This window comes from Salvelinus sp. IW2-2015, linkage group LG8 (assembly GCF_002910315.2).
Source record: "Salvelinus sp. IW2-2015 linkage group LG8, ASM291031v2, whole genome shotgun sequence".
NCBI lineage: Eukaryota > Metazoa > Chordata > Actinopteri > Salmoniformes > Salmonidae > Salvelinus > Salvelinus sp. IW2-2015.
In genome coordinates, this window is record NC_036848.1 from 5,192,299 (window position 1) to 5,219,674 (window position 27,376).

Genomic DNA, 27,376 nt, shown 5'->3' on the forward strand with positions numbered 1-27,376 from the left:
CTTCATGTCTGACGTCCCGTTCAACCCTAAGTCTTACCACAAACCTTAACCCCAGCTTCATGTCCACGTCCCAGTTCAAACCCTAACCCTAGTCTTTACCACAACCTTAACCCCAGCTTCATGTCCACGTCCCAGTTCAACCCTACCCTAGTCTTTACCACAACCTTAACCCCAGCTTCATGTCCACGTCCCAGTTCAACCCTAACCCTAGTCTTTACCACAACCTTAACCCCAGCTTCATTCTCCACGTCCCAGTTCAACCCTAACCCTAGTCTTTACCACAACCTTACCCCAGCTTCATGTCACTGCCCAGTTCAACCCTAACCTAGTCTTACAACCTTAAACCCCAGCTTATGTCCACTCCCAGTTCAACCTAACCCTAGTCTTTACCACAACCTTAACCCCAGCTTCATGTCCACATCCCAGTTCAACCCTAACCTCTAGTCTTAACCAAACCTTAACCCCAGCTTCATGTCCACAGTCCCAGTTCAACCCTAACCCTAGTCTTAACCTTAAACCCCAGCTTCATGTCCACGTCCCAGTTCAACCCTAACCTAGTCTTAACCACAACCTTAACCCCAGCTTCATGTCACGTCCCAGTTCAACCCTAACCCTAGTCTTTACCACAACCTTAACCCCAGCTTCATGTCCACGTCCCAGTTCAACCCTAACCCTAGTCTTAACCACAACCTTAACCCCAGCTTCATGTCCACGTCCCAGTTCAACCCTAGTCTTTACCACACCTTACCCAGCTTCATGTCACGTCCCAGTTCACCCTACCCTAGTTTTACCAAACCTTAACCCAGCTTCATGTCCACTCCCAGTTCAACCCTAACCCTAGTCTTAACCTTACCCCAGCTCATGTCACGTCCCAGTTCAACCCTAGTCTTTACCACAACCTTAACCCCAGCTTCATGTCTACGTCCCAGTTCAACCCTAGTCTTACCACAACCTTAACCCCAGCTCATGTCTACGTCCCAGTTCAACCCTAACCTAGTCTTTACCACAACCTTAACCCCAGCTTCATGTCCACGTCCCAGTTTCAACCTTAACCCTAGTCTTAACCTTAACCCAGCTTCATGTCCACGTCCCAGTTCAACCCTAACCCTAGTCTTAACCTTAACCCAGCTTCATGTCCACTCCCAGTTCAACCCTAACCCTAGTCTTACCACAACCTTAACCCAGCTTCATGTCCACGTCCCAGTTCAACCCTAACCCTAGTCTTTACCACAACCTTAACCCCAGCTTCATGTCCACGATCCCAGTTTCAACCCTAACCCTAGTCTTAACCACAACCTAACCCCAGCTTCATGTCCACGTCCCAGTTCAAACCTAGTCTTTACCACAACCTTAACCCCAACTTCATGTCTACGTCCCAGTTACCCAACCCTAGTCTTTACCACAACCTAACCCCAGCTTCATGTCACGTCCCAGTTTCAACCCTAACCCTAGTCTTTACCACAACCTTAACCCCAGCTTCATGTCCACGTCCCAGGTCAACCCTAAACCCTAGTCTTAACAACCTTAACCCCAGCTTCATGTCCACGTCCCCAGTTCAACCCTAGTCTTACCACAACCTTAACCCCAGCTTCATGTCACGTCCCAGTTCAACCCCTAGTCTTTACCACAACCTTAACCCAGCTTCATGTCTACGTCCCAGTTCAACCTAACCCTAGTCTTTACCACAACCTTAACCCCAGCTTTCATGTCCACGTCCCAGTTCAACCCTAACCCTAGTTCAACCTAACCCCAGCTGCCATGTCCACATCCCAGTTCAACCCTAACCCTAGTCTTAACCTTAACCCCAGCTTCATGTCACTTCCCAGTTCAACCCTAACCCTAGTCTTAACCTTAACCCCAGCTTCATGTCCACATACCAGTTCAACCCTAACCTAGTCTTAACCTAACCCCAGCTCATGTCTACGTCCCAGTTCAACTCTAACTCTAGGGATCCCCCACCTCTTGATTTCCCATAACACCATTTGGTTTCTTCTTCTTCACTGAATCCTGTTTGTCTCCATCACTGACAAAGGGCAGTTCATTTTTCCTATATCTGACAACCTCTGTGGAATGTTTGAAATTCACATAAAGGAATAACAGGCCTTCAACGATGCACATAGTTAGTCTGCATCTCACCAGCAGAGGGGGGTGCATTGTAGATTTAGACCAGTGGTATCCAAACCTTTTCAGCAAGGAGCCCATTTTTATGGCATAAAATCATTTTATTTGTCACATACACGTGTTTAGCAGATGTTATTGCGGGTGTAGCGAAATACTTGTGTTTCTAGCTTCAACAATGCAGTAATATCTAACAGGTAATATCTAACAATACACACAAATCTAAAGTAAAGGAATGAAGAATATATATATAAATATTTGGACGAGCAATGTCAGAGRGGCATATAATAGGATAGAATACAGTAATCTAGGTTTATACACCGTTCTCCTCTGAAAGCTGATGCTCCTTTACCACATCAATATTTTGGTTATTTTTGACAGGTCCTTTCCTTGTGCTTACATCTGGGCCAGCACCTACAGTACACACAAGTGACTAAATAAAGAGATAACGTTATTAGTATTAGGTTGTGTGTGTGTAAATGCATGTGTGCGTGTATCAGACTCACCAGCAGTGGACTGTCTGTATTTGGGTGAGGTCCTCTGGCCGGTCAGTCTCCTGTGTCTCAGGCATCAGGTCAGTCTCCTGTGTCTCAGGCATCAGGTCAGTCTCCTGTGTCTCAGGCATCAGGTCAGTCTCCTGTGTCTCAGGCAGCATTAGATTAATCATCAGGTCAGTCTCTTGTGTCTCAGGCAGCAGTAGATTAATCATCAGGTTAGCAGTCAGTTGGGAGGCCCATCAGGATATAAGGCAGTCCTGTCAGAGGTCCCTGAGGAGCAGCAGAAGTTAACTAAACACACCATTTTGGGATATTGCTTTTTTTAACCAACTCAAGTGTGTCAAGGATACAACGATGAATGCTGCATTACACATCCCCGCAGCAATGTTCCAACATCTAGTGGAAAGCCTTCCCAGAAGAATGCAGGCTGTTATAGCAGCAAGGGGGGACCAACTCCATATTAATGCCCATGATTTTGGAATGAGATGTTCGACGAGCAGGTGTCRCCACATACTTTTCTAGTGTACCTTGTTCATATTCCACAAGTGTTACCAAAATAAACAAAACACATTCTCTATTGTTTGAATTTATTTAGCCAACTCTTTTCAGACACTGCACGAAAGACTATTAGTCATTGTGTGGTGAAGAAGCCTTTACATGTTTCACCAAACTGACATTACTCCTGGTTATCAATCAATCATTACAATGAATTATTAAAACATTACCAACTTACTAGTAAATCAAAAAAATACAAAAACAAAGGACAGCTTGCCTCACCAGGTCAGCTTGCCTCACCAGGTCAGCTTGCCTCACCAGGTCAGCTTGCCTCACCAGGTCAGCTTGCCTCACCAGGTCAGCTTGCCTCACCAGGACAGCTTGCCTCACCAGGACAGCTTGCCTCACCAGGACAGCTTGCCTCATTCTTCACCTGTGCATTTCCTTTCTGCTTCAGGCCATCCCGAGAATCCTGGTTCATGCCCATGCTAGAGGGCGAGATAGGACTGTTTAAAGAGGTGGGACAATAGACTGAAAAGGTAAAATGTCTTACAGTAGTATCTCTTGACACGCCTATCTGCCGCTCTGTGACTGGCAACGCAAGTCTACTGTTCAGAGGATCAAAACCGTAGTGTATCATGGGTAAATTGTGACTGACTGATCTACAAATAATAATAATAATGAGTAGTTATTTATGATGSAAGGTTCTTTGTAGATCAATCAGTCCCCTGCAATGTTGGCTGCAATGTCGAACAAGCCCAATAACCTGTTAGGGTTTGACCTGGTTGATCATTTCTGGTAGTTCCTCTCCTTTTGTTTCTGGTAGCAAAAAGTTCAACACACCAGTGATGACTGTGGTGGCTCCCATCAGCATGTAGGGTAGTATCTTGTTGTACGTGACTTCAATCAGAAGAAAYTGAGACAATTTATTTGAATCCAGAAATCACATAAATGTTAGCAAAATGTTTAGTCAATTGAATATTCGTACGCGCGCGCGAGACTCACCCATGTAGGCGATGTATGGAGACACAGTGCTACCTATTCTGGTAGCCATCGAGGTGGCACCCAAAGKCATATTGTACACCACTGTGGGGAAGCGCTCCGTGCCATACAGATAGAGGAATCAAAACGCTCCAGTGACATCCATTTTCCCAATCATCACCAGGGTCAGAGACAGGGCATGTAGGTCTGACAAGGACAGAAACAAAAAGTACTTTAAAATCACTTATAGTGCAGGCCGATGAAGAATGATGATGATCTAGAGACACTGCAACGTGCCAAAATTAAAGCTGCCAGCAACAAGTCGGGGACCTAGCAATGTTCTGCTTACAGTCCTGCTAGCTCAACCGTTCAGAAGTGATAGTTCTAATTGATGCAAGCCCTCACTTGGCCTGCAGTGGCCATCTTTGTCTTTTGAGACATCAATTTCTTTATGATGGGCAAATTTTTCTGCCATCTTAGGAGATACGGATTGCTGCTTTGCCTGCTTTTGACCAATCCCCTGAGCAAACATACCAAATAATTTACTCATCCAAAGAAACGTAAAAAGTTTGTGAAACTGGCTAAACCCAGGCAGTAGTGTTTTTAGTTTCTGACAGGATGGACATTAAAATCTCAAAGGCACTTGCCCTTTGGTCACTTGCCTAAAAAGGCAAAAATCCTATCTGACATCTCAGTATGCTTAATGCAAGATTGCCATTTTCGCTGAAGGCAAAAATCTTGAGACACCTACTGTCTGACACTCAACTGCACTTACCTGACAGTTCTAACAATGTGCTCTTGACTTGCCCAAAGGGTAAGTGCCTTTGAGATTTTAATGTCCATCCCAGCAGAACAACAGTGTTTCTGTCTGAAACTAAAAACAATCTATTTCCTGGGTTTAGCCAGTTTGACAAACCTTTCATGTTTCTTTGGACAAGTACTACTCAATCAGTACCAATTTTGGTATGCCAGTTACTCTTGTTGTGGTCTACAATCTTGCAAAGTTGTATAAAATTGACCAATTGGAAATGGGCATAATATAAATACGGAAGACCTGCAACAATAACAATAGGATGCTAGTAGAACCCCTAATAAAATACTTCCAATAAAGGTCCCACAACAGTTAAAGTGTCTATATAGGGGTATTCTATCCATCTCCTCACTGTGTGCCCTGTAGCCCATCCCTGTGGGTGGTGCGGTGGGAGGGGTCATACCTTCAGGGCTGTGGATGGAGCGGTGGGAGCCAGTTTGTGCTGTTCTGTGAAGGGAGTAGTACACAGCGTTGTAGGAGATCTTCAGTTTCTTGGCAATTTCTCGCATGGAATAGCCTTCATTTGTCAGAACAAGAATAGACTGACGAGTTTCAGAAGAAAGTAATTTGTTTCTGGTGCACCGGTTTCAGTGTGTCAATTTCTGCAACGCTGCTGAGTTTTTCACACTCAAGAGTTTTATGTGTGTATCAAGAATGGCCCACCACCCAAAGGACAACCAGCCAACTTGACACAACTGTGAGAAGCATTGGAGTCAACATGGGTCAGCATCCCTGTGAAACGCTTTCGACACATTGTAAAGTCCATGCCCCAACTAATTTAGGCTGTTCTGAAGGCAAAGGTGTGGGGTGCAGCTCAATATTAGGAAGACGTTCCTAATGTTTTGTACAATCAGTGTATTTATGCCTTAGCATTACATGCATCATGTACTCAGTATAACACGCTGTTCCCATGACTTGAATGCAGCAACCTTGAATCATTTGGAGTTGCATCGTACTCCATTCCCTATGAGGAAGAAAAAAAGTTACTGCATTATTTGCTTCTGTTTTGTCTTGTGTTGTATTACAGCAGGTTGGATATGGCTTGACTCACCAAAGGTAAAAGAAGCACAGTAATTGGCAATCTGTCCCATCCCTACGATAAACTACAAGGCACAGAACATCTTCCAGATGTTGGAGGCAGCCTGCAGTATACTGAAGATGGTCTGGAGTGCCATAGTAGCAAAGAAAATGAACCTCCTACCATACCTGATGAGAAGAGAAAAGTTGCACTTGCTTGCTGTGTGAGCATCATTATATAATATTGAGAAATCAGAGACTTGCTGTACACTTGATGTACAGCTCTAGAGATATTGGGGCTGCAATAAAAAATAAATCCGTCATATAGTTTTCACTTTAGATGTAGGATCTTAATTTGATCACTCTCGTGTTGCTTAGAATTTTCCTTTACAGCAGGAAATGCAAACTTGTAGTGTATTRGAGGTTTAAAAAGGCTTCTAAAGTTTGTTATTTCCACCTTAAAACTTCAGACTTGATTTGTTGTAACAAAAAAATGTATCAACCCAAAAAAWTMCCATTAATTATAATTCACATTTCCTGTTGCTGCAGGATTATTTTCCTGCTGTAGCAAARTGTCTCAAATTAAGATCCTAAATCTGTACTTTGAACTAATGTAGTAAACATTCACTAACATCAAACTGTATAATTGAATATGTCTCATCATGTCTAAATGGTTCCTCATTTAAGCTGCATATTGTGGCATTATGTTTGCTCAGTAGATCCAGTTCGACAAGTCACATCATGTAGACAGTTATAATGATACCCTAGAAGATCAGACTGAGAACAAACACCTTCGCCTGTATGAGGTCCTGGGTTTGGGCTCCCGAGTGGTCTAAGGCACTGCATCTCAGCGCAAGAGGCGTCACTGCAGTCGCTGGTTCGAATCCAGGCTGCATCACATCCGGCCGTGATTGGGAGTCCCATAGGGCGGTGCACAACTGGCACAGCGTTGGCCGGGGTAGGCCGCCATTGTAAATAAGAATTTGTTCTTAACTGACTTACCTAGTTCAATAAAGGTTCAATAAAAAATAAATAATTCCAGACACAAGAAATCCYGATAGCACTCTCAAAAATAATATTGTTACGGTGAAAGGAGCAATCCATGCATCGTCACACACCAGATTCCACTGTGGAAAGGCACAATGTGAGAATGATAATGCATCCATTTCCAGAGATCAGGGAAATATGCAAAGCTGTCATCAAGGCAAAGGGTGGCTACTTTGAAAAATCTCAAATGTATTTTGATTAACACTTTTTTTTTTTTTTTTTTTTACATGATTCCATGTGTTATTTCATAGTTTTGATGTGTTCACTACTTTTCTACAGTGTAGAAAATTGTAAAAAGAAAGAAAATTCCTGGAATGAGGTGTCCAAACTTTTGACTGGTACTGTATAATTTTCTTTTGCCCAGAAAACTTTGGGGGTCAAATTACATCGTCCACTGGCTGCCCGTTGTCGATCCCTGCAATAGAGCAACCCTTCATCTCAATGTATTTGCTCATTACCACTGAGCAAATACTCCAAACATTGTATAAGGTGGGAACTTCCAATGGCACACCAATAAATTGGGAAATTGAAGCAAATATTTTACTTATCCCATGATGAGTCTCATTCCTCATAAATCAGATACCAGGACTGGGGTGAATTCCATTTCAATTCCAGTCAATTTAGAAACTAAACCAAATTCTAATTCCTCATTGAAAAGCATTTAAGAGAACTGGAATTTCAGTATATTTCCTGAATTGACTCCAACTCTGTTAAATACTACTTGAACCACTAGCCATCATCTTCTACTTGACTGTTCTCAGGAAAAGTAGACAGCAGAGTTGGATTTAACCAGTCTAAATGCTGAAACATCACTGAACTTTGAATTCAAGGGCAGGCCTGATGACATCACATCATTACAGTTGGTTCAAGTTAAAACAAGGCATTTGAGAGGCTGTACAATCTTCACAAAAAAACTTTAATACTATGCCATCTTAGTTATACTGTATTCATTACATTTGACAGTCAGTGACACACACAATCATAACTCACCAAAATGTTTTAGATTGAAGATTAATGAAGAACAGCATCATTGATCAAGTAAAATGTGAGGGCAATTACTGTGGGTGTGTTAGTAAATTCACTCTGGAGTGCCAGGGTGCGCTCTAATCGTAAATTCGGAGCGTTCAGAGTGCACACTGGACGCTCTGCTCTGGCCGAGGAGTAGGAATGAGCCGAGCGTTCTGACCTCACAATGGCAAGCATCCAAGCTAACTGGCTGAAGTTGGCTAGCTTGCTAGCTACTTCCAGACACAAATGAGAGAACACCTAACTATTTTACTCACCCTAACAGAGCTGGTTAGGCTTTCATGTTATCCAGAGTGTTGGTGACTGTAACTTTACTGGTGGCAACAATTTAACTACACTTTTTGTCTACGTTTACTGACACTGGTCACATTCAGGGTGTGTTGCTCATTCAGAAATCCATCAGTTATTCTGCGCTCTGGCACACTCAGACGAGTGCTCTGAAATCAGAGTAGATAGCCAGAGTGAATTTACAAACGCACCCTGTGTAACAGCTACATGACATGATAACAAAAGCCTATGGTTTTAGATCTGCAAGCAACAATATTAATCAGTTACGGATCAATCAAGATTATAAAGTAAACTATTGTAGTTAACGCACAAAGCATCCTTTTAAAAGCGTGATTTACAGGAGGTCAAAAAGTGAATGCATCTGTGGTACAACATTTTCCAGTTGAGCCCAATAGGTGAGAGATGCGTTTCAGGTAAACTAGTATTCACTCAGGGGTGGGGTCTTGTTATGGATCTCAAGCCGCTGCAATGGAGGCATCGTCTGCTTGTCGGCCCTGGGGCTGAAATATATATATTTTTTAAGTATTAGGATAGTTTACTGATTTTGCACTACACAGTCTACTCAAACATAATTATATGAACACTTCACTGGTGATTGGAAGGTGAATTTCGAGTTTAAGTTGGTTAATTTTGCAACTGTATTCTATGTAAATATGTTTCAATATTACTGTCAGTTAACAGCGCTGCAGCTAACACAGATGGATCTACAGAATATGCCATGTGGTTAGGAAGAGCCTAGTGGCTGCTAACATAGAATTAGAATGAATAGAGAAGAAGTCCCCTCATTCTATTTCTTTGGGTTCTAAGCTAAGTGTACCTTGACAAAGATGCGTGAGGGGAGGAAGCGTCGAAGAAGCTGTCCGGACACGGCAGGGAAGCGCAGCAGGCCGATGTTGAGCTGGGGAAGGTTCTGGTACCCTGCCATCAGAGGGTAGAAGTTATACAACATCTCCTGCTCCGCTCCAGGCAGGATCCTCAGACGCACCTGGGGAAACACCGTGACACTAAGGGCATGTAGAGCAAGAGACTGGAGACCGCATGGGTCCTCAAATGGTATGGTCTATTCTAGTCTAATTCTGAATGAAAATCATTGGTTCTCTACTACATGTGTTGTTAGGCAGCAGTTTAAATTGGAATAAAAATAATGGTGGAAACTCCAGCCTCAAAACCGACCAGTGTCAAGTCGAACTCTGGCACTCAGTTAAGTTGTACCCTGGGCTTGCATGTTGAACTGACAACAATAAGGAGTGTAGTAGAGAGTTGTCTGCTTGTAACTATTGCACTGTCCTGTACTCAATTTGTCTCAGGTTGTATGGAATCTCACAATAGTACTCAAGATTGTATCAGGCTTGTAGTGGACTCGTCGCTGAGTTGCACAGAAATAGAAACACCAAATCACGGTTGCAGTTAAAGCCAGTGAGTAATATGTTTGTGCTACTTTACAGTTTGTTTGATGTGTTTACCATGGGGGAGGTGGGGGGGGGGGGGGGGGGGGGGGGGGGGGGGGGGGGGGGGGGGCATGGAGCAGAGACCTACCTGCTTGAGGCCAGAGAACATGAAGGCATCACTGGGTTCCACAGACATCTCCACGTCCTGGACCAGCCCCGTCCGGTTCTGGATGTGGTACCTCACTGGCATAGACTCACGCACCCTTCCAAACGACGGCAGCTCTGTAACCACCAAACACAGGGAACCATTGTTATCTACATCTGAATGGGACAGAAAAACTGGAAAACAGACATATTCATTATTTTTAGACTCAACTGTGAAAATAATACATAATTCAGATCAAGACATGCTGTACCTGCATGAACATATAGAGGAATGGTCTCCACCATCACATGGGGGAGGGTGGCAACAGTCGTCACAACAGGTGCATCTGCACACCAAGATTTCCTGAAATAGCAATACAAATGTAATGAGTTAAAGCTTCAGGAAAAGAAAATGTCTTGACTTTGTGAATTTCCCATTGTGCTTGACAGGAGGAGAAATGTCAGAGTAGAGAAGAGGAGAATGGCCGGCTGGAGTCAAGCAGACACACCTCTTCCAGGAGATGAGGTACTGTCCAGACGCCACGCTGCTCGTCCCGTTGAGCACAGGGGGACACTGAAGGCTGAAACATTCGCTGGCACATTCCCCTGTCTGTAGCACCACTGGTGGAAAACAACAACCAAACCTGAAGGTTAGGCTACAAGGAACTCAGGTGTGTTTCTATGCTACAAACTACTAATACACACTGAAACTACAACAACTGGGGTCATTAGAATATATGGTCTTAGATGAGAGATGTTGAGGCTTCCCCTGCAGAGCTATGTCAGAGGGAGCTTTAGTGTGCATCCCAAATTCCCTATATAGTGCACTACTTTTGACCAGGGCCCATAGGGCACTTTAGAGGGAATAGGGTGCCAACTGGGACGCGACCATAGAGGCGGTGGTGTCATACCCTGCTCCACCTGGGACTGAGGCTGGTCCATGGCAGCCATGGTGGGGGCCAGCTGCAGCTGGCTGGTCACGAGGTGGAGAGGCCAGGGGGACGCACTCAGGATGTCCGTCATCAGCAGAAAGGGGATGTCCACATACACTCTATCCAGGTGCTCAAACTGAAACACAACATGATCCATTATCACTGAAGTCGCTGTACTGACAAGCACTGACTTACCAACATTGAACAAAAAAACTGCACTCAAAACTGCATTCAACACCACATTAAAACTGTGCCCAAAACACCATTAAAACAGCACTCAAAACCCCATTAAAACAGCACTCAAAACTACATTTGCATAACAATGCCAACAACATCAATAGAGGGAAAAGAAGTTAAACCTTTGTGGATACAAACTTCACAGCAACTTCAAATGGAACAATGGTTTCTATGGTAACGGTTTCATCCTACAAAAAAGAAAGCTATGGTCAACAAACAGTTAATTTCATACATATTTATGGACACAAGTCACAAATACGGAAACTACCAATGAGTGAGGTTTCAGTGCACAAACTCACTTTGTGACACCTGCAGGTGATGTCTTTGCCCTCCACCTTGGTGCTCAAGGCATAGGCAACATGGAACAGGAAGATTCTGGCTCCAGTGGTGACACAGCGAACATACAGACACTTCTCAACCTGTTCAATAGAGAACGATTAGTACAAACAACACACTGCTGATGTCCCTCAAGAGATCTCAGTAAAATAAGGGGGGCTGGTTTCCCAGACACAGATGAAGCCTAGTCCTGGCAGCAAAAAGCTATATTAATGGAGATTCTCCATTGGCCATGCTTTTTTTATGATGGACAGTGAGGTTGTGCAGGCCTGAGGGTGGGTGGGGGATGTACCTTTTCTCCCGGCTGGAGGTCTCCAATGGCAATGTCTGGAAGCAGTGCAGGATGGGATTCGTCACACATCTCCAAACCGTTCAGGGTCACATGGGTGGACTGTGTGAGGTTTGCATCCTGACCTTAACAAGGTGGTGGGACAAATATCAAAGCTTGTGATACCTAACCAATGTATGTCAGTGTTTTCTCAATGCTGTAAGATCCATAGAATTCCATAGAGTTCTGGTGTAATGCCGCCTACCTGGTTTGAGTCCGGCAGTGAGTTTGACGTCTTTGGCCACTGTCTCCTCGTTGGACTGGATGGAGACAGTGATGCGGTACATCTCGTTGTTCAGAGCAGGGGGCTCGTGACTCAGCTGAACAGAGATCTTGGGAATGCGAGAAATTATCCTGAAGAACAAAACACATTGTCAGATTAGGATGACGCACCGTCTGTAACCAACTCAACTATGTTTTGAACTTGTTTGTATGAAAAAACTGAGGGCGACTTTTCCTCTATGCTGTGAGCTAATTACCTTAGTTTTAACTGGTTAGTTTAACCAAAGATTTAGTAAACAATGCTATACACACAATGGCAAGGTACAGCATCACAGCTCCCGTTACTTAGAATGTTGCAGTGCGTTATGGAAAATGTCTCTCTACCTTGGTGTGCAGACAGTGAAGCATGTCATTCTTGGATCTTGTAAATCAGTGACGTGACATAGTGTGATTAAACTGAACACTATGGAGACTCACATGGTGCTGGCCTGGATAGACACGGTGTCCCATTCCACATGCTGCTCTGGGACACGCCCCCTGCTCTTAAAGGACCTGGCCGCCAGCAGAGCTTCGTGGGACGAGGCAGCATCTCCTCCCCCGCCTCGCCAGTTGAGGAAGACGCAGCGGCCGTTATCACTGCCCAGCATCAGGTCCACCGCTGTGATCTAACACACACACACAAAGTTAAACACACAAAGCTAAACACACAGTGTGCACAAATCCATAAGATAGATCACAGGTAAAAAGGTGATGCTCTTCATCTCTCTTGGTTATGTTAAATCTGTGTGTCTGCTATGCCAGTACAGCACAGTTTACGACACCCTGAGTGACACACTTTTTCCCTTACCTCTATCTTCTTCCCCACATCCTCAGTTTTAGCCACAAACTTGAAGCTGTATATGCGTGTCTTGCCAGGGACCAGGCACATGTTCTCTTGACTGGAGGCCTCTAGGATATCCTGAGACTTACACGGCTCCTCTACCACACACAACTGGTTATACTCCTGAAGAAGGACAGAGAGTCAACAGAGAGTGGTTGTACCTGTATGGATTGTGGTGGAGTAGTAGAGTTATGTAGTGGGTCAGTACCTGGTTGCTGAGGCTGACACACAGTTTAGAGAAGCGGACAGGGTGAGGGCAGTCAGCCCTCAGGTAGACATGCAGCTGGACCGGGTCATCCACGTGGAAACTAGGGGACAGGAACTTGGCCTTGCACTGGACTGGAAAGACAAATGTGTGGTATATGTTAGGTAGCTGTTCACAGAATCTCTCTTGTATCGTTTAAGATCTTGATGCATAATTGTATGATCTCGGGAGGTATACTGTAGAAGTGTACTAACCAAAGGGTACGTAGTCCTGCACCTCGATGGTGAACTCATTGCTGCCAGCCAGAGACATGCGGTCGCTCCACAGGGCCTGGGCAGCCTTGGCTGAGGCCTGGTCGCAATCTGGTTCTGCCTCTGGGACCTCGTTCTATGAACACAGACACAGGCTCAGCGTTAACATCCACAGAACAGGGGCTACACAGTCACATGAACATGGGGTGATGTGACGGATGCTATTTCTTCAACTCACCATCAGGACCTTGATGAGATTCTTCTCAATCCTGGATTTCTGCTCCTCCCGTAGAGTAGAAGCTGGAGAAATAGACAAAAGGGAACTTAAGGAAAAATGTAAATGACGATGGACTTCTGCTGCTCTTGATAAGGTGATGGCCAGGCTCTAAACAAACTGAACATTGTAAATAAGCAACATATTAAACTGACTAAGTAGCCCAAAGAAGCAGAAAATGTAATCTGGGGAGAGCTGGGTGCAGCTGAAGAGTGTCCTGTACTATACCATCCTGTACCTCGTCCGACCAGCTCCATGGAGTAGGTGATGTAGTCCTTGACGTGGGCCATCAGGTAGGAGCACCGTAGCGCTGTGCTGAGGATGGAGGTGAGCAGGCTCCACCAGCGCTCTGTACGGTAGTCACACATCACATAGTCCAGCAGTCTGCATATAGACACACAGACCAACATAGGTAGGTAAGTTTCACAATGATTCTCTTATCCAAAACTTCTAATTATCCAATCTAATCACATTTATAATATTTCAGCTTTGACTGCCAAAATAATAGCGAGTTACGGCGTAATTACTGGAATGCATGACAAACACCGGCTAAAATAAATTGTCAGCAACCATGACAGAGCAAATTATTTTCTTTCAGGACTATGACATATTACAACGGAAATAAAATGACTTGACTAGAAATGTAGCCCATGTCAATTACGCTGATTTAAGTTAACACGTTCAATTGAAAACAATGTCTGTCTGTCTACATAGAGGCGAATAATCTGCGAAAATAAACTTTTAATGAATAACCACACTGCAAATGAAAGTGATATGGATGGCAACAACATGTGAAAGACAATTTAAATATCATTATAAAACAAAGAACCATGCATCTGTTTCTTTGGTAAAAATAACAACTTCAAAACATTACGAAGTAAGTCTACTCTCCCTACCACATTTATTTTCAATTCAGACAGTACAATACGCCACAGTAGCTCTACTGGCTTCATTACCGTAGTCCTGTAGGAACATATAAAACGTTCACTATTCAGTGTCATCACACTGTTCTACAAATAAAGAAATAATCTCTGCTATCCACACAACATTCTTCACTACCAGCTTAACCATGAACAAGCTCATCACAATGACGTAGAGACAAAACTGTATGCTATTTGTCTGTTGTTTTGTTTTTTTAAAGCTTTAAAATATCTTATTTTAACAATTATAATATAATTTGTGCAACTTTAAAAATAGCTTTATTAGAATACAATATAATTTGATAAAAAAACACAATTATAATTTAGTTTCAAATGTGTAGCCTACAGTTCAGGAATACGTCCTTCACCTCTTGATGAGAAATGGCCATAGGCTATATTTTTAAGACAAGTAAAAACATTAATGGATACATAAATTGGAAGCGAAAAATGTATCCTACACCATGATGTTTTCCATTCATAAAATGTGTAGGGTAAGCTACCTTGCCATAGTAGATTTGCCATGGTAAACAAGGAAATTAAATACTTTATATCAGTTGTACAGAATGATTGTCAAATAGACAAATTGCCCTTAGTCTCCTCAAATTGCAGGATTCAATAGTTCCGATGATAATACCCAAATAGAGGGAGAAATATTCTTGACAAATGTTGGATGCAAACAGGACTAAGAGTAAACCCCGACATTCACTTAGGAAGAGGTAAATAGCTGGCCGATTTGGTTGCAATTGAGATCAGATGTGCAAGTGATTTTAGCGCCTATTTATGGTATAACAGGAGATCCGTTGCCGATAATCTAGTCACCATCAATGGTTGCAATTGGTCCAGTAATTTTCTGGAAGTCAGGCTTGCGCCCAATGACAGTGGGGATTTGTTATTATACTCTAATTGAATTAGTAACACATTTTACTTTTGTTCCACTGTGTCTGCTGAGTCAGGCTTACTTCAGTGCTTTGGTGTAGTCCTTGGCATGGTTGTACTCCTCTCCCATCTGCACCACTGGAGACAGACAGACAAACTTTGACAAGTACATGTAGACGCACACAAAAGTGATGCTTATGGTAACAATATGCTCCAAATGTACTGTTCCCCTTCAGCTCAGGGTAAAACTCACTCAGATGGCTCTTCATCCGAGGACACTTGTATTTCTTGAACTGAGCCACAGCGTTGCTGAGCAGAGCAATGATTAGTTCCTGTAATACAGCAAACAGAACAATCGGAGACTCTCTCTCACACACTTTTGGCATAATAAACCAAGTTAAACCAAGAAGAATCAGTATTTTGCTTGGCTTAATAATCCTATTAGAATTTTCTCCTTTTTCAACCATGCGGTTCTCATGGTATTCTTACTAAAAGTGAATCATATATTACCAGATACTGCTCTACATCACTAGTGAAGGATGCCACAAGTCTGAACCTTCTGTTTACGGAGTACAAACTTTGTCCCTTCAAATGAACGTCCACTGAACAACAGACCTGGCAATATGGTAACGCTGTTAATAAATATTCAATCCTCACTGTTCATGGAGCAAATCGGTCATTTCAGTTCGTAATGTTGCAGTATCATCCAAATCCAGAATTCACTTTTGATCTGCTTAGTGGTTTTATTCACTGTCATACACCATAAAACTGAACCGCCTTTGACCTGAAAACCTGGCATGGCCTTCTTCCACAAACGTCAGTGTATTTACCATGAGGGTGAGAGCTTGCTATCCATTAACCTACTATAGGTTATAGGTTATACACTCATGGACTGCGCAAGCCCAACCCTGTGTAGCAATGTAGCCTTCATGCACTGAAAGAGGCTTCAGAGTTAGTAGAACATGAGAATGGCTGTGTCGTGCTGAATGAGCGAGTGAATGTGGACTAACGGAGTGGGGAACATCCTTCTCCTTCATTTGCAGCGCCAGGATCCCTCCTTTCTCCTTCTCCATGTGTGGGGGATCGATACCTGCAAATACAAAATAAGACCTATTTCAATCAATATTAAGAAACCGAGAGACTGATCAGAACAGCAATCTTGGTTTAAACGCCTGTATTTTTCTTAAAACTACATTGTTTGGTTAAGGGCTTGTAAGTAAGCATTTCACTGTAAGGTCTACTACACCTGTTGTATTTGACGCCTGTGACAAATAACATTTGATTTGAGCTGTACACACAAGTCTAAACACATAAAAGCTACTTTTAGTGCTGAAAGATTAGTGTTGAGATGGGCATACTCACTCTGGTGGCCCTGTCTCCAGGCTCTCTGCCCATAGAAGTCCAGAGCTCCGCTGGGCGTCTCCAGGTGGTCTGGGGTGGGGTAGCTCACACTGGCCTGCGAAAGGGAAATACAATGACGGTCCGTCAACATGTGATAACTGTCATGGGTGGGGATGCCATGAGGGGGCATAAAGGCCTTCTGACACGATTGTTGTGCTGTGTGTAAACTAGAATGATTGCACTGCATGAAGAATCTACGATGCAGACATCAATAAAAATATTAGCCCATATCAATGCCATACATTACACATTATATACTCATATGTTGAGTTTCCATCTGAGATCTCCCCCACTGTTTGACCCAAAAGGCTCAGACTTTTCTGTTTCCATCTACATGAGCCAGCACCCGTGTCTCACTGGGCCATAGGCTGCAGAGGACCTGCTCTCACAGCTGACATTAACATAAAACCCTTGAGGCACACCGGTATGAGGTAAGTCTCAGTTGGAAGTGCAGAAATAGTGGCTCTATATACATTTTTCCCCTCTCAAGCTTCTGCAGTCTTGTGAAAGACAGCTGTCTGAGTCACACATGCATTGCTGTACCTCATGGGCACACAGGTGAGTTGCTTGCTGCTTGCGTTCCTGGGCGTAGTAGGCAGCCTGCTGGTAGTAGAAGCCAGGGTTCTGAGTCTGGATGGCCGTCAGACCCAGCTTGATCGCCTCATCAAACAGGTCACCAAAAGACTGGAACCTGGGAGTGAGGAAATGGATGGAGATGGCTTATTATCAAGGATGGCATCAGGGAAGAATGGTAGGGAAGTGGGTATTGACTTCTTACTGTTTGGACATCCATGCTGTGTGCTCAAACGCCAGCTCTGCGCTACCAATCTTCTTCTTGCACAGATCAATATGCTTCCTGAACTGAGCAATGGCATCCAAAGGTGTGTTGTGTTGGAAGCATAGTCGACAGATCTGAAAAGAGGTTTTCTGTTACACATGTAACTCAACAGGGTGTACAGCACAGTCTATATGTTGGGAGCGCAATGTCTGCATTCCAGCTCATTATGATCCAAAAGCACCTTGTAGTTTATGAATCCAGCCATGGTCTTTATCTCCAGCATGTTGGTCTCGTGGGTTCTCAGCTCATGTACAAGGCTGTAGGCAGTCCTGTAGTACCTGCATCAGAAACAGTACTAATGATGTGTCAGACAGACAGACAGCACTAGAGAGATGTATTGTAAGACCGATCATATATACACACACGACACAAGCCAGTAGAGCTGTGTTGAACTTACTTTAGGGAATTCTGTGTGTCTTGCTTGAGCTCACTGAAGAACGCAATCTTAAACTGGTGTCTCACAAACAGCAACTGCAACAACAACATGCACCGGTTGATGACATTGCAGTGATATAACCAGCATTAGCTTAGCTGCAAATTAAGTCATTAAAATAAAAAGTACACAGAGAGACTTGGAGGAGTCATTGATTAACATAGTGGTGGTGGAGGTCATAGGGACCCAGGAAAACATACACATTATTTCTGTCATGTCTCACCTGATGTGTTGTTTTGTTGAGGAACTCTTTGTGGGATTTGACCCTCCTAATCTCTGTGTAATAGTAGGTCTGTGCATGCTCATAGAACGCATTTTCCAGCCTGCAAATAAGTACATAACACATACTAGGGAGGCTTCGTGATAAGGGTAACATACACCACCAGTCAAATGTTTCGACACACCTACTCATTCAAGGGTTTTTCTTTATTTTTTACATTGTAGAATAATAGTGAAGACATCAAAACTATGAAATAATACATATGGAATCATGTAGTAACCAAAAAAGTGTTAAACAAATCTAAATATATTTTATATTTGAGATTATTCAAAGTAGCCACCCTCTGCCTTGATGACAGCTTTGCACACTCTTGGCATTCTCGCAACCAGCTTCATGAGGTAGTCACCTAGAATCAATTTCAATTAATAGGTGTGCCTTGTTAAAAATTAATTTGTGGAATTTCTTTCCTTCTTAATGCGTTTGAGCCAATCAGTTGTGTTGTGACAAGGTAGGGTTGGTATACAGCCCTATTTGGTAAAAGACCAAGTCCATATTATTGCAAGAACAGCTCAAATAAGCAAAGAGAAACGACAGTCCATCATTACTTTAAGACATGAAGGTCAATCAATGCGGAAAATTTCAAGAACTTTGAAAGTTTCTTCAAGTGCAGTCGCAAAAACCATCAAGCACTATGATGAAACTGGCTCTCATAAGGACCGCCACAGGAAAGGAGGACCCAGAGTTACCTCTGCTGCAGATGATAAGTTCATTAGAGTTACCAGTCTCAGAAATTGCCAATTAACTGCACCTCAGCTTGCAGCCCAAATAAATGCTTCACAGAGTTCAAGTAACAGACATCTCAACATCAACTGTTCAGAGGAGACTGCGTGAATCAGGCCTTCATGGTCAAATTGCTACAAAGAAACCACTACTAAAGGACACCAATAATAAGAAGAGACTCGCTTGGGCCAAGAAACACAAACAATGGACATTAGCCTCAACAATCACCCAACATTAACCCAATTGAGATGGTTTGGGATGAGTTGAACCGCAGAGTGAAGGAAAAGCAACCAACAAGTGCTCAGCATATGTGGGAACTCCTTCAAGACTGTTGGAAAAGCATTCCAGCTGAAGCTGGTTGAGAGAATGCCAATAGAATGCAAAGCTGTCATCAAGGCAGAGGGTGGCTACTTTTATATTTTATTTGTTTAACACTTTTTTGGTTACTACATGATTCCATATGTGTTATTTCATAGTTGTATGTCTTCACTATTATTCTACAATGTAGAAAATAGTAAAAATAAAGAAAAATCCTTAAATGAGTAGTTTCCAAAAATGTTCACTGGTACTGTACATGTCATGTAAATATATTAAGAGATGGTGTCAACACGGCTATCGGTAATTTGGCTCAGGGCCTTTGATCTGATCCCGGGTCCCACCAAGAGGAATGACTTACCTGATGATGTAGCCCACTAGGTGATCAGTGTGAGGGAGGACGAAGAGAGACTTCCCAGACAGGTCACAGGCATTGCACAGGGAAGCAGCCCTCTCTGAAGCCACCAGGTCCTCACCTTGGCACAGACAGCAGCAGCACAAATTCAGTCAAGTATGCAGCCTAAACATACATTGCATGACACAATACAATTTCTACAGTACTGACATGGTTGTCAGTCCTACAGATGTAATATTGTGGCTATGTTGATCATAAAACATAACACTACAATCAACATATATGATCTGTATAACTGTAGATGCAATTACCTGGAGGAAGAGGGGTTTTCTTCTGAATTAAAACAACTGCAACCTTGGTGTTTCTTCCTTGAAGGCTTGTTCTGTGAATGACATATTCATGATATACATTGCTTCAACTCAACAAACCACCACTATAGATCTTCATGTATGACCAGTGAAGAGGAGTAGTACTACAGTACCTGACTATCTCTACTTTAGTGGCACACTCGGACTGCTTCTCCTTCCAAACTGCGTCATCCCAGTCCAGCTCATAGAACAGCACCAGCAAGGCAGGCACCAGGTTCAGGTGCTTGTTCATCCAGCCTGTCTTCAAGATCCCTTTGGGGATGTACCACTCATAGGAGGTTCTCTGAGAAAAAAACAACAGGGTCTTATTCACTTGTAGGCATGAAACTGAAGAAAACAGGTTGAAACGGGAAGGTAGCCTCGTCTACTATCTGATCGCTTGTTTACGTTTTCCATTGCACACCGTTTTGCTACCGTTGTGCTTTAGTGTATACGCACCAAATGTTTGTGTTTGGGAACAAATTATGTAAGTGGGTAACCTCATCAAGCAGCACTTACTTTGGTCCTACACTTTGGGTATTCATGGTCTCCTGGAAGGACCTTGAATGAGATGGGGACCCTGTCGGCCCTCCTGTTGGCACAGAAGGCATCCCAGATTGCCCTATGGATGGCGTTATAAGTTACATCCAGCCCAGTCAGGGCCACAAAGGCCATGGGCCGGCAGCACAGCTCCGGGGGCAGATCCCATTGGGTCGGACTCATCATGATTGATGCTGCTGCAATCTGAACATGGAACAGACAACACAGACTGTTTACAACTATAGATAGCTATGTACGTCTGCAATGACAGTGCACAACATATGTTCATATGATGAGAAATATATATATATATTTTTACTTCAACAAGACATTGTACAGCTGGCAGAAACAAGCAGAATTGCGAGTACATTGTGAAAAGAATACTAAAACAGTAAAAACACAATAAACAAACAACATGTGAGTCAAACAAGTCACAAGTATTGACAGTTGTTACAGCTGATGACTGCCATACAAATACAATCACACAGTTGTGATTTAGCTTACAATGGCCGTACTATTAGCTAGCTAGGCAAAACCACAATCACCAGAGTCAATTCAGAAAGAAAGAGGCAATAACATTGGATTGCATAGCATTGGTTCGTGGAAATAGCTGGCTACATTCACGTTGACACATTCATGTTATGATCAATTGTCGACGTACACACAGTGACAGAAATGTTAGCTTGTAGTAAAGGCGATTAGCAAACTAGCTACTTACCAAGCCAGCTAATGCTAGCTAGCTAGGCAACTCAGGTAAGCTAACTGGCCGAGTGTTGCAGACCGACTGAAAAATAAAAAGTGCTTAGCTACATAAGTAACATTTCCCACTATATGTCGAATTCAGAATGTACACGAGTCAGCAAACAGTAAAGTTAGCAAAGCCAACTAGTTAGCTAGTGACTAAAAGCTTCCTGTCTCCTGATGCCTTCTGTTGACATGTAACGTTAGCTAGCTAGTGAACACAAACCCAGGCAGAATATTGAGTACTACCGCCACCTGCTGGACAATCAACAAGAGTTCATGCCACTCCTCAATGTATCCAATATGTCAAATCACACCCAATTATATTTATATCATTGGTCACACCATAACATTTTTGGACATCAAAATACACATTTTGTTTTATTATCCAACAGTTAAGAAAAGTTTATTTTGCACCAGTAAACTCTGTATGAGTAGCGTATACATGTATTTTTTGTCACTATTACTTGTCAAAAGGTGGCAGCAATCTCCAAGTGACTTTTACAAACACCACAGAAAAAGAAATAGCTACATCCGTTTCACAATTCGCATGGCACGCTGGGACGTGGGGAGCCCAGCGGTAGTGGAATTCGCCCTCTACGATAACCATGCAATTCCAAGACTGAGTTATCAGCGAAAGGCCACCACACTCCGTTTCAATTTGAGGTATAATATCCTCTTTCTAATGCCTATTTTTTGTTGTCTCTCGTGATTACCTTAGGCGTTACGTCGGCAAACAACAATTAATTTAATGGTAAAACCTGTTAATTCACGATAGCTAACGTTGGGCGTGTTGGAGTGGATCACTTTTGTCAAGTCAGTGACCATCGTTGGTCATAGCCTTACAACGTGTGTTGTATTATTTAATCATTGTCCGACTTGCGGCTGCATGAACTTGACAAATCATGTGATCTAAGGTCATGAAGTTTAGACTGCAAGTGTCTCTAAATGCTCTTTACCAACTTCATCCTGCAGCCGTCGCCTGCATTGTTGGAGACTCTATTGTCAACCAATCATTAGGGTGTTTTTGTTTGACTACGCGAACGTGACCAAAGACATGACTGGAACAGGAACCAACTTTGGCGCGATTAATTTATAGAGTGGATATATGTTACATTTGAGGCTACTATACACATTTTATTTTCTGGGACTGATTTTGACATGGGAGTTGGAGCTATGTTTATTTCGACATTATAAAGCTTAAATGTATAAACAATGCCAACACTACCATGTTGGTCTGAGCCTTGTTGGAAAAAAAAACATTTGTGTACAGCTGTCGCAAAGCTCACTCCCAGACGTTCGTCTAAAACAAGGGGGGCAAAGTACGGCCAGCCGGACGACAAAATTATTTTAAAAAATTACCCACAATTTCGTGGTTTCCAATTGGTAGTTAGTCTTGTCCATCGCTGCAACTCCTGTACCGACTCTAGAGAGGCGAAGTTCGAGAGCCGTGCATCCTCTGAAACACAGCCTGGGATCGAACCCGGGTCTGTAGTGATGCCTCAAGCACTGCGATGCAGTGCCTTAGACTGCTGCGCCACCCCCGCAAATGTATTTTTAACGAACAATTGGTCCCCCCAAAAATGCGGCCCTCCATTGAATGTCTAAATCCATATGTGGCCCTCAGGCCAAAAAGTTTGCCCACCCCAGGTCTAAAACGTTGGAGGTTATGAAATAACGGAGCCCCATTCATTTTCAATTAAGTGGGCCGGGGGACGTTGGGCGCTGCAAGTATGGCCAAAGGAGCGTGAACAGGGCTGGACCCAAGTTGGGGGTATCTGAACTTTTGTCTTGCATTTCGGGACATCCCGTTGCTATTGACCATTCGAAGCTCACTATAGTTTCCAGCCCCTACTGGATTGACTATTGATTCCTAGCACTATCTAGGCTGCTTGTTAGCACCAACATGAAGGCGACGCTAGGATGGCAATCTGAATTTACACGTACGAAGGATCTCAGACACTCTTAAACGCGCCTGTTGTCACCTGTTGTGTGAACTCCATGGGGTTCGAGAGAGCCTGTGTTTCTGGTTTTCAGGGATAAATGTTTCTGGTAGACATTAAGTGAAATCTAATGGACTTATTTTCTGGCTTCTCATTCAGATGAGAGATCATTGTCAATGGGTGTGAGCCGGCTGGATGTTCTTTACAGAAAGCTTCTTCTCACCAAGCTTTTCATCCAAGGTTGGGGAAAGCCTGATGATCTGAAAAGGTAGCCTAAAATATCCCCACTGTCATATGGCATGGCAATCACTAGGTACATTTTCACCTAATTCTTATTTTTGTGGCAGTGTATATTTAACCACCTTTTCATATTTCCACAGAATATTTAAGTTAAGGAAAATCATTGGCAATAGAGAGAAGTGTAAGGAACTGGTACCTAAGGACTATCCTGTGTTTATTGACAAGGTACCCCTCCCTCACTTCAATCTGATAGAGTTTTTGTTCAGCCTAAAGTCTTAACAAATGCATTTTGGTCTGAAAGCTTAGTGCCTTTCCAATTTTCTTCATTGGTCTGTATCCTAGTGAGCCGTTTCACATTTGAATAATATGCACATTGCCATTGACTCAACCTGTTTTATGGTGAAACATCATGCAGTTGTATATATATTTTTGCTGTTGTCTTAGGTAGAAGACCAGTCTGACTGCAAAATACACAATGGGTATTTCATATCTCCCCTGGAACACATTGTTCCTGGTATCTTGCCATCAGAGTCCATCAAAGCCAGGTAATGGAAATAATACTGTCACTAAATGATTAGTCAACTTTTGCAGATTGCCATATAGTAATAATAGACCATGTCTCCTATTTGATCTTACCTCTGAGTTTATTTTATGCAGTTTTTGTTGTCAAAGCTGGTATCGGTAGCAGTGATACTGACAGAAAAACAGTATTCTACTATGATTTTATTTTTTCCCCCCATGATGCTAGATCCTCCTCCTGACCTGTAAAAAATAAAATTCTGTAAAATATATAATAATACAACAACAAAAAGTTGCCCAGTGGTGCTGTTTCACCTTATGCGGATCTCAGATTTAAGTAAAGTATGAAGCCTTGTCTGAGCCAGAACAGCCCATAGGGTAGTTTCTCCCTCCGAACAGGATGCTATCGCAGGGCCTCACCCCAAATCCTTCTCCTTAATGTTAACGGCCAAGCAGAGAGGCATTGGGTCCCATTTTTTGTCTTTGGTATCAAAGCAGACACTAATCACAAGGCCTGTTTTTTTTGTGTTTTAAGGTTCCAGTTTATAGTTCCAAAGAAGTGGAAAAACCACAAGCCAGTATGTATTCACTTGGCTGGGACTGGAGATCATGTAAGTTACATTAGCTACTACACTCTTCATAATATTCTTTGCACTAACAGGGTAGTTACATTTGTCAATCAAATTTAATAGCTTACCCTGATCAACTGCACAAACCAGGTATCAACCTTCTTTGATGTACAACCACTCATAGAAAATAGCTTTATTTTCAGTTCTTCTGGAAGAGGCGGACCCTCATGGCCAGACCCATGATAAAGGAGGCAGGAATGGCTTCACTTCTCCTGGAAAACCCTTATTATATCCTTTTTAATTAGAAAAATAGTCAAATAAGTATTAATATACTATTTACATTGTAAACTGTTTTTAAATATTCTTATTCCAATTCCTTAACTACGACTTGTACATGGATACCGGAAACCAAAAGAACAAGTGTAAGTCATCCCCATAACCTTGTCATTTTTTCTCCAAAACCTCTACCATTATTTGAGTGTCATGGCAATGTCGTTATGATTTGTGCTTGGTGTTTGTCTAGTCGTTCCAGCCTGAGGAATGTGTCTGACCTCTTTGTGATGGGAGCAGCACTCATCCTGGAGTCTGCAGTGCTGCTACACTGGCTAGAGAGGGAGGACTACTGGCCCCTCGGCATGACTGGTATCTCAATGGGAGGGCATGTAAGTACACGCCGCACAATCATTCATTCTATTACCAAAAGTAGACATCAGTTTAAGTTAATTCCTAAAGGAGATAGAACAATCAATGGAAGCTCTCATCTTCTCACAGATGGCATCCTTAGCTGTAACCAACTGGCCAAAGCCCATACCGCTGATTCCCTGTCTCTCCTGGACCACAGCTTCCAATGTTTTTACCACAGTAAGTATTCCTTTATCCATCTCATTTACAAAGCCCATTTCTCAGTCTTTAATTTATAAAAAAAAAAAAACTAAAAGCAAATCAGTAAACTGCCCAAATTTGTTAAGTGCTGTGCTCTGAAATACATATTTTGTGTTTTACAGGGTGTTTTGAGCAAAGCTGTGAACTGGAGGGAACTGGAGAAGCAGTATGCAATGCACTCTGTGTACGAACAGGAGATCATCAGACTGTTGGAGTACTGTGGGGTAAACCTTAATTCCATAACATAATGTTAGGTCTACATATCGTACCATCTGTTTTATAGCTTGAGATGTCAATTTTACAGCAGTTGTTATAAATGGCTTTACAGATTGGTTCATTATTTAATAATTGGTACATTATTAGTGCAGTCAATTGGTTCATAATTGACAAGACAACCTTTAATTTCAGGTTGATTCCTTCAAGATGGGTCAGGAGTTTCTAAAGAGCTCACTTGACACGCTTTCTGGTCTGGATCTCTCCACGGACATCTTGGGTCTGCATGCCCCCGAGAGGGACCGCATGGGGCTGCGCACCTCTGCCCTGCACTCCCGGGCCGGGGAAGAAGCTAATGGACAGGACCAACTGATTGGACGGGAACACGATCATGGGCTGGACCAGATTCTTTCCTCTGTGAACATGCAGCACACCAACATCAACAAGGGCAGTGGCAGCGGGTGGCAGCGCCAGTCCCTCCACATTGAGTCTCTGGACTTTATGAAGGGTGTCATGGATGAGTGCACACACATCGCTAACTTCTCAGGTGAGACTTGACAGATTCTTATAGAGCTGGGACCCAAAAAATGCTGCAGCTGTGCAGTATAACTTGTTTAGCTCAATTGAGTAACACTCAAACCTGGCTATCTTGGTTTTCCAGTGCCGTTGGATCCCAGTCTGATCATTGTGATACAGGCAAAGGAAGATGCTTATATTCCACGCACCGGTGTGCGCAGTCTACAAGAGATCTGGCCAGGCTGTGAGGTGCGGTATCTCAACGGTGGCCACGTCAGCGCCTACCTCTTCAAACAGGGACTTTTTCGGTGAGTAAATGGTTCCACAATTTCACAGACAGATGCCCATTGTTGTCTTTCTGTAATATTCTGAAATACTTATTTGGTATGTTTGTCTTACAGGCAAGCCATCTATGATGCCTACGACCGATACCTTGAAAAGTATTCCAATACCTAGCCACTAAAACAGAAACTCATCCTCACAGGAAAAGGATGCCATTTTCTAATTTGTAAATAATTTCAAAGTATGCAGTACAATTTGAGAATGTCAAACAAATCATGAAGGATACATTTGTAACATGTTATCCATACACTTACAATGTGGTGCTACTGAAATGACAATTATGTAAAAAAATGGAATCTATTGTTTATATGGGTATAGATGTCTTCTAAAGCGCACACATGATCCCACATTTGCCAATTCCACACTTTGTGCTTCTCAACCCATCTTTAGTCATGTTGATGCCTTCACCCGTTATTCTAGGACTAAAGGCTTTGATCAAGATGCGCCTCACTTTATCTTAACATGTTCATATCTTTCCCCCAAACCTGTCCTGCCCCACATTGAATTATTCTCAATATTTCTGATCCTGCCCTGTATAACATGTTATACACCTGCTACTTCTTACAAAAGTTTAGATGGGGGATATTGTGTCAGAGCAGGCTCTCCAACACTGTTCCTGGAGAGCTACCCTTCTGTGGGTTTTTGCTCCAACCCCAGTTGTAACTAACCTTATTCAGCATATCGACCAGCTAATTATTAGAATCAGGTGTGCTAGATTAGGGTTGGAGTTAACCTACAGGACAGTCGCGCTCCAGTATTGGAGTAAACACAGAGTTAATAGTATAATTTAATAGTAAATGGTCTACTCCCTCATAAACCAAATGTTTTATAATTATCACAAATGTTCCTAAACAATGTTTTACTACTCCAGTGGACCTTCTGTTTTTAAACTCTGAAATAAAAAGGTCA

The 27,376-nt window shown here is 42.8% G+C and overlaps 2 protein-coding genes across 3 annotated transcripts; one reads left to right on the forward strand and one right to left on the reverse strand.

The window, feature by feature from the left end:
• Positions 1 to 8,262: 8,262 nt before the first annotated feature.
• trappc11 (trafficking protein particle complex subunit 11) lies at positions 8,263 to 21,445 on the reverse strand. Its single transcript, XM_023992226.2, has 30 exons — positions 21,221 to 21,445; positions 20,482 to 20,706; positions 20,097 to 20,266; positions 19,927 to 19,997; positions 19,622 to 19,736; positions 18,169 to 18,268; positions 17,910 to 17,983; positions 17,694 to 17,790; positions 17,453 to 17,586; positions 17,218 to 17,365; positions 16,636 to 16,729; positions 16,284 to 16,363; positions 15,527 to 15,605; positions 15,357 to 15,411; positions 13,716 to 13,861; positions 13,442 to 13,503; positions 13,207 to 13,339; positions 12,956 to 13,086; positions 12,715 to 12,870; positions 12,345 to 12,532; positions 11,851 to 11,999; positions 11,610 to 11,731; positions 11,281 to 11,400; positions 11,104 to 11,169; positions 10,724 to 10,880; positions 10,322 to 10,433; positions 10,085 to 10,176; positions 9,817 to 9,950; positions 9,098 to 9,265; positions 8,263 to 8,780 (listed from the first exon to the last, which is right to left on the reverse strand). Exons 2-30 carry the CDS (start codon positions 20,686 to 20,688, stop codon positions 8,736 to 8,738), a joined length of 3,405 nt encoding a protein of 1,134 aa, XP_023847994.1. The 5' UTR covers positions 20,689 to 20,706; positions 21,221 to 21,445; the 3' UTR covers positions 8,263 to 8,735.
• A 373-nt stretch (positions 21,446 to 21,818) lies between these two features.
• abhd18 (abhydrolase domain containing 18) lies at positions 21,819 to 27,024 on the forward strand. Of its 2 annotated transcripts, XM_023992227.2 has the most exons (13): positions 21,819 to 21,909; positions 23,346 to 23,454; positions 23,567 to 23,651; positions 23,871 to 23,971; positions 24,481 to 24,556; positions 24,718 to 24,802; positions 24,909 to 24,936; positions 25,038 to 25,176; positions 25,286 to 25,375; positions 25,519 to 25,620; positions 25,805 to 26,156; positions 26,271 to 26,433; positions 26,527 to 27,024. In XM_023992227.2, exons 2-13 carry the CDS (start codon positions 23,363 to 23,365, stop codon positions 26,579 to 26,581), a joined length of 1,368 nt encoding a protein of 455 aa, XP_023847995.1. In that variant the 5' UTR covers positions 21,819 to 21,909; positions 23,346 to 23,362; the 3' UTR covers positions 26,582 to 27,024. The 2 variants fall into 2 exon arrangements, with proteins under 2 accessions (XP_023847995.1, XP_070300804.1); XM_070444703.1 differs by lacking the exons at positions 21,819 to 21,909; positions 23,567 to 23,651 and having other exon boundaries at positions 23,354 to 23,454.
• Positions 27,025 to 27,376: the final 352 nt, after the last annotated feature.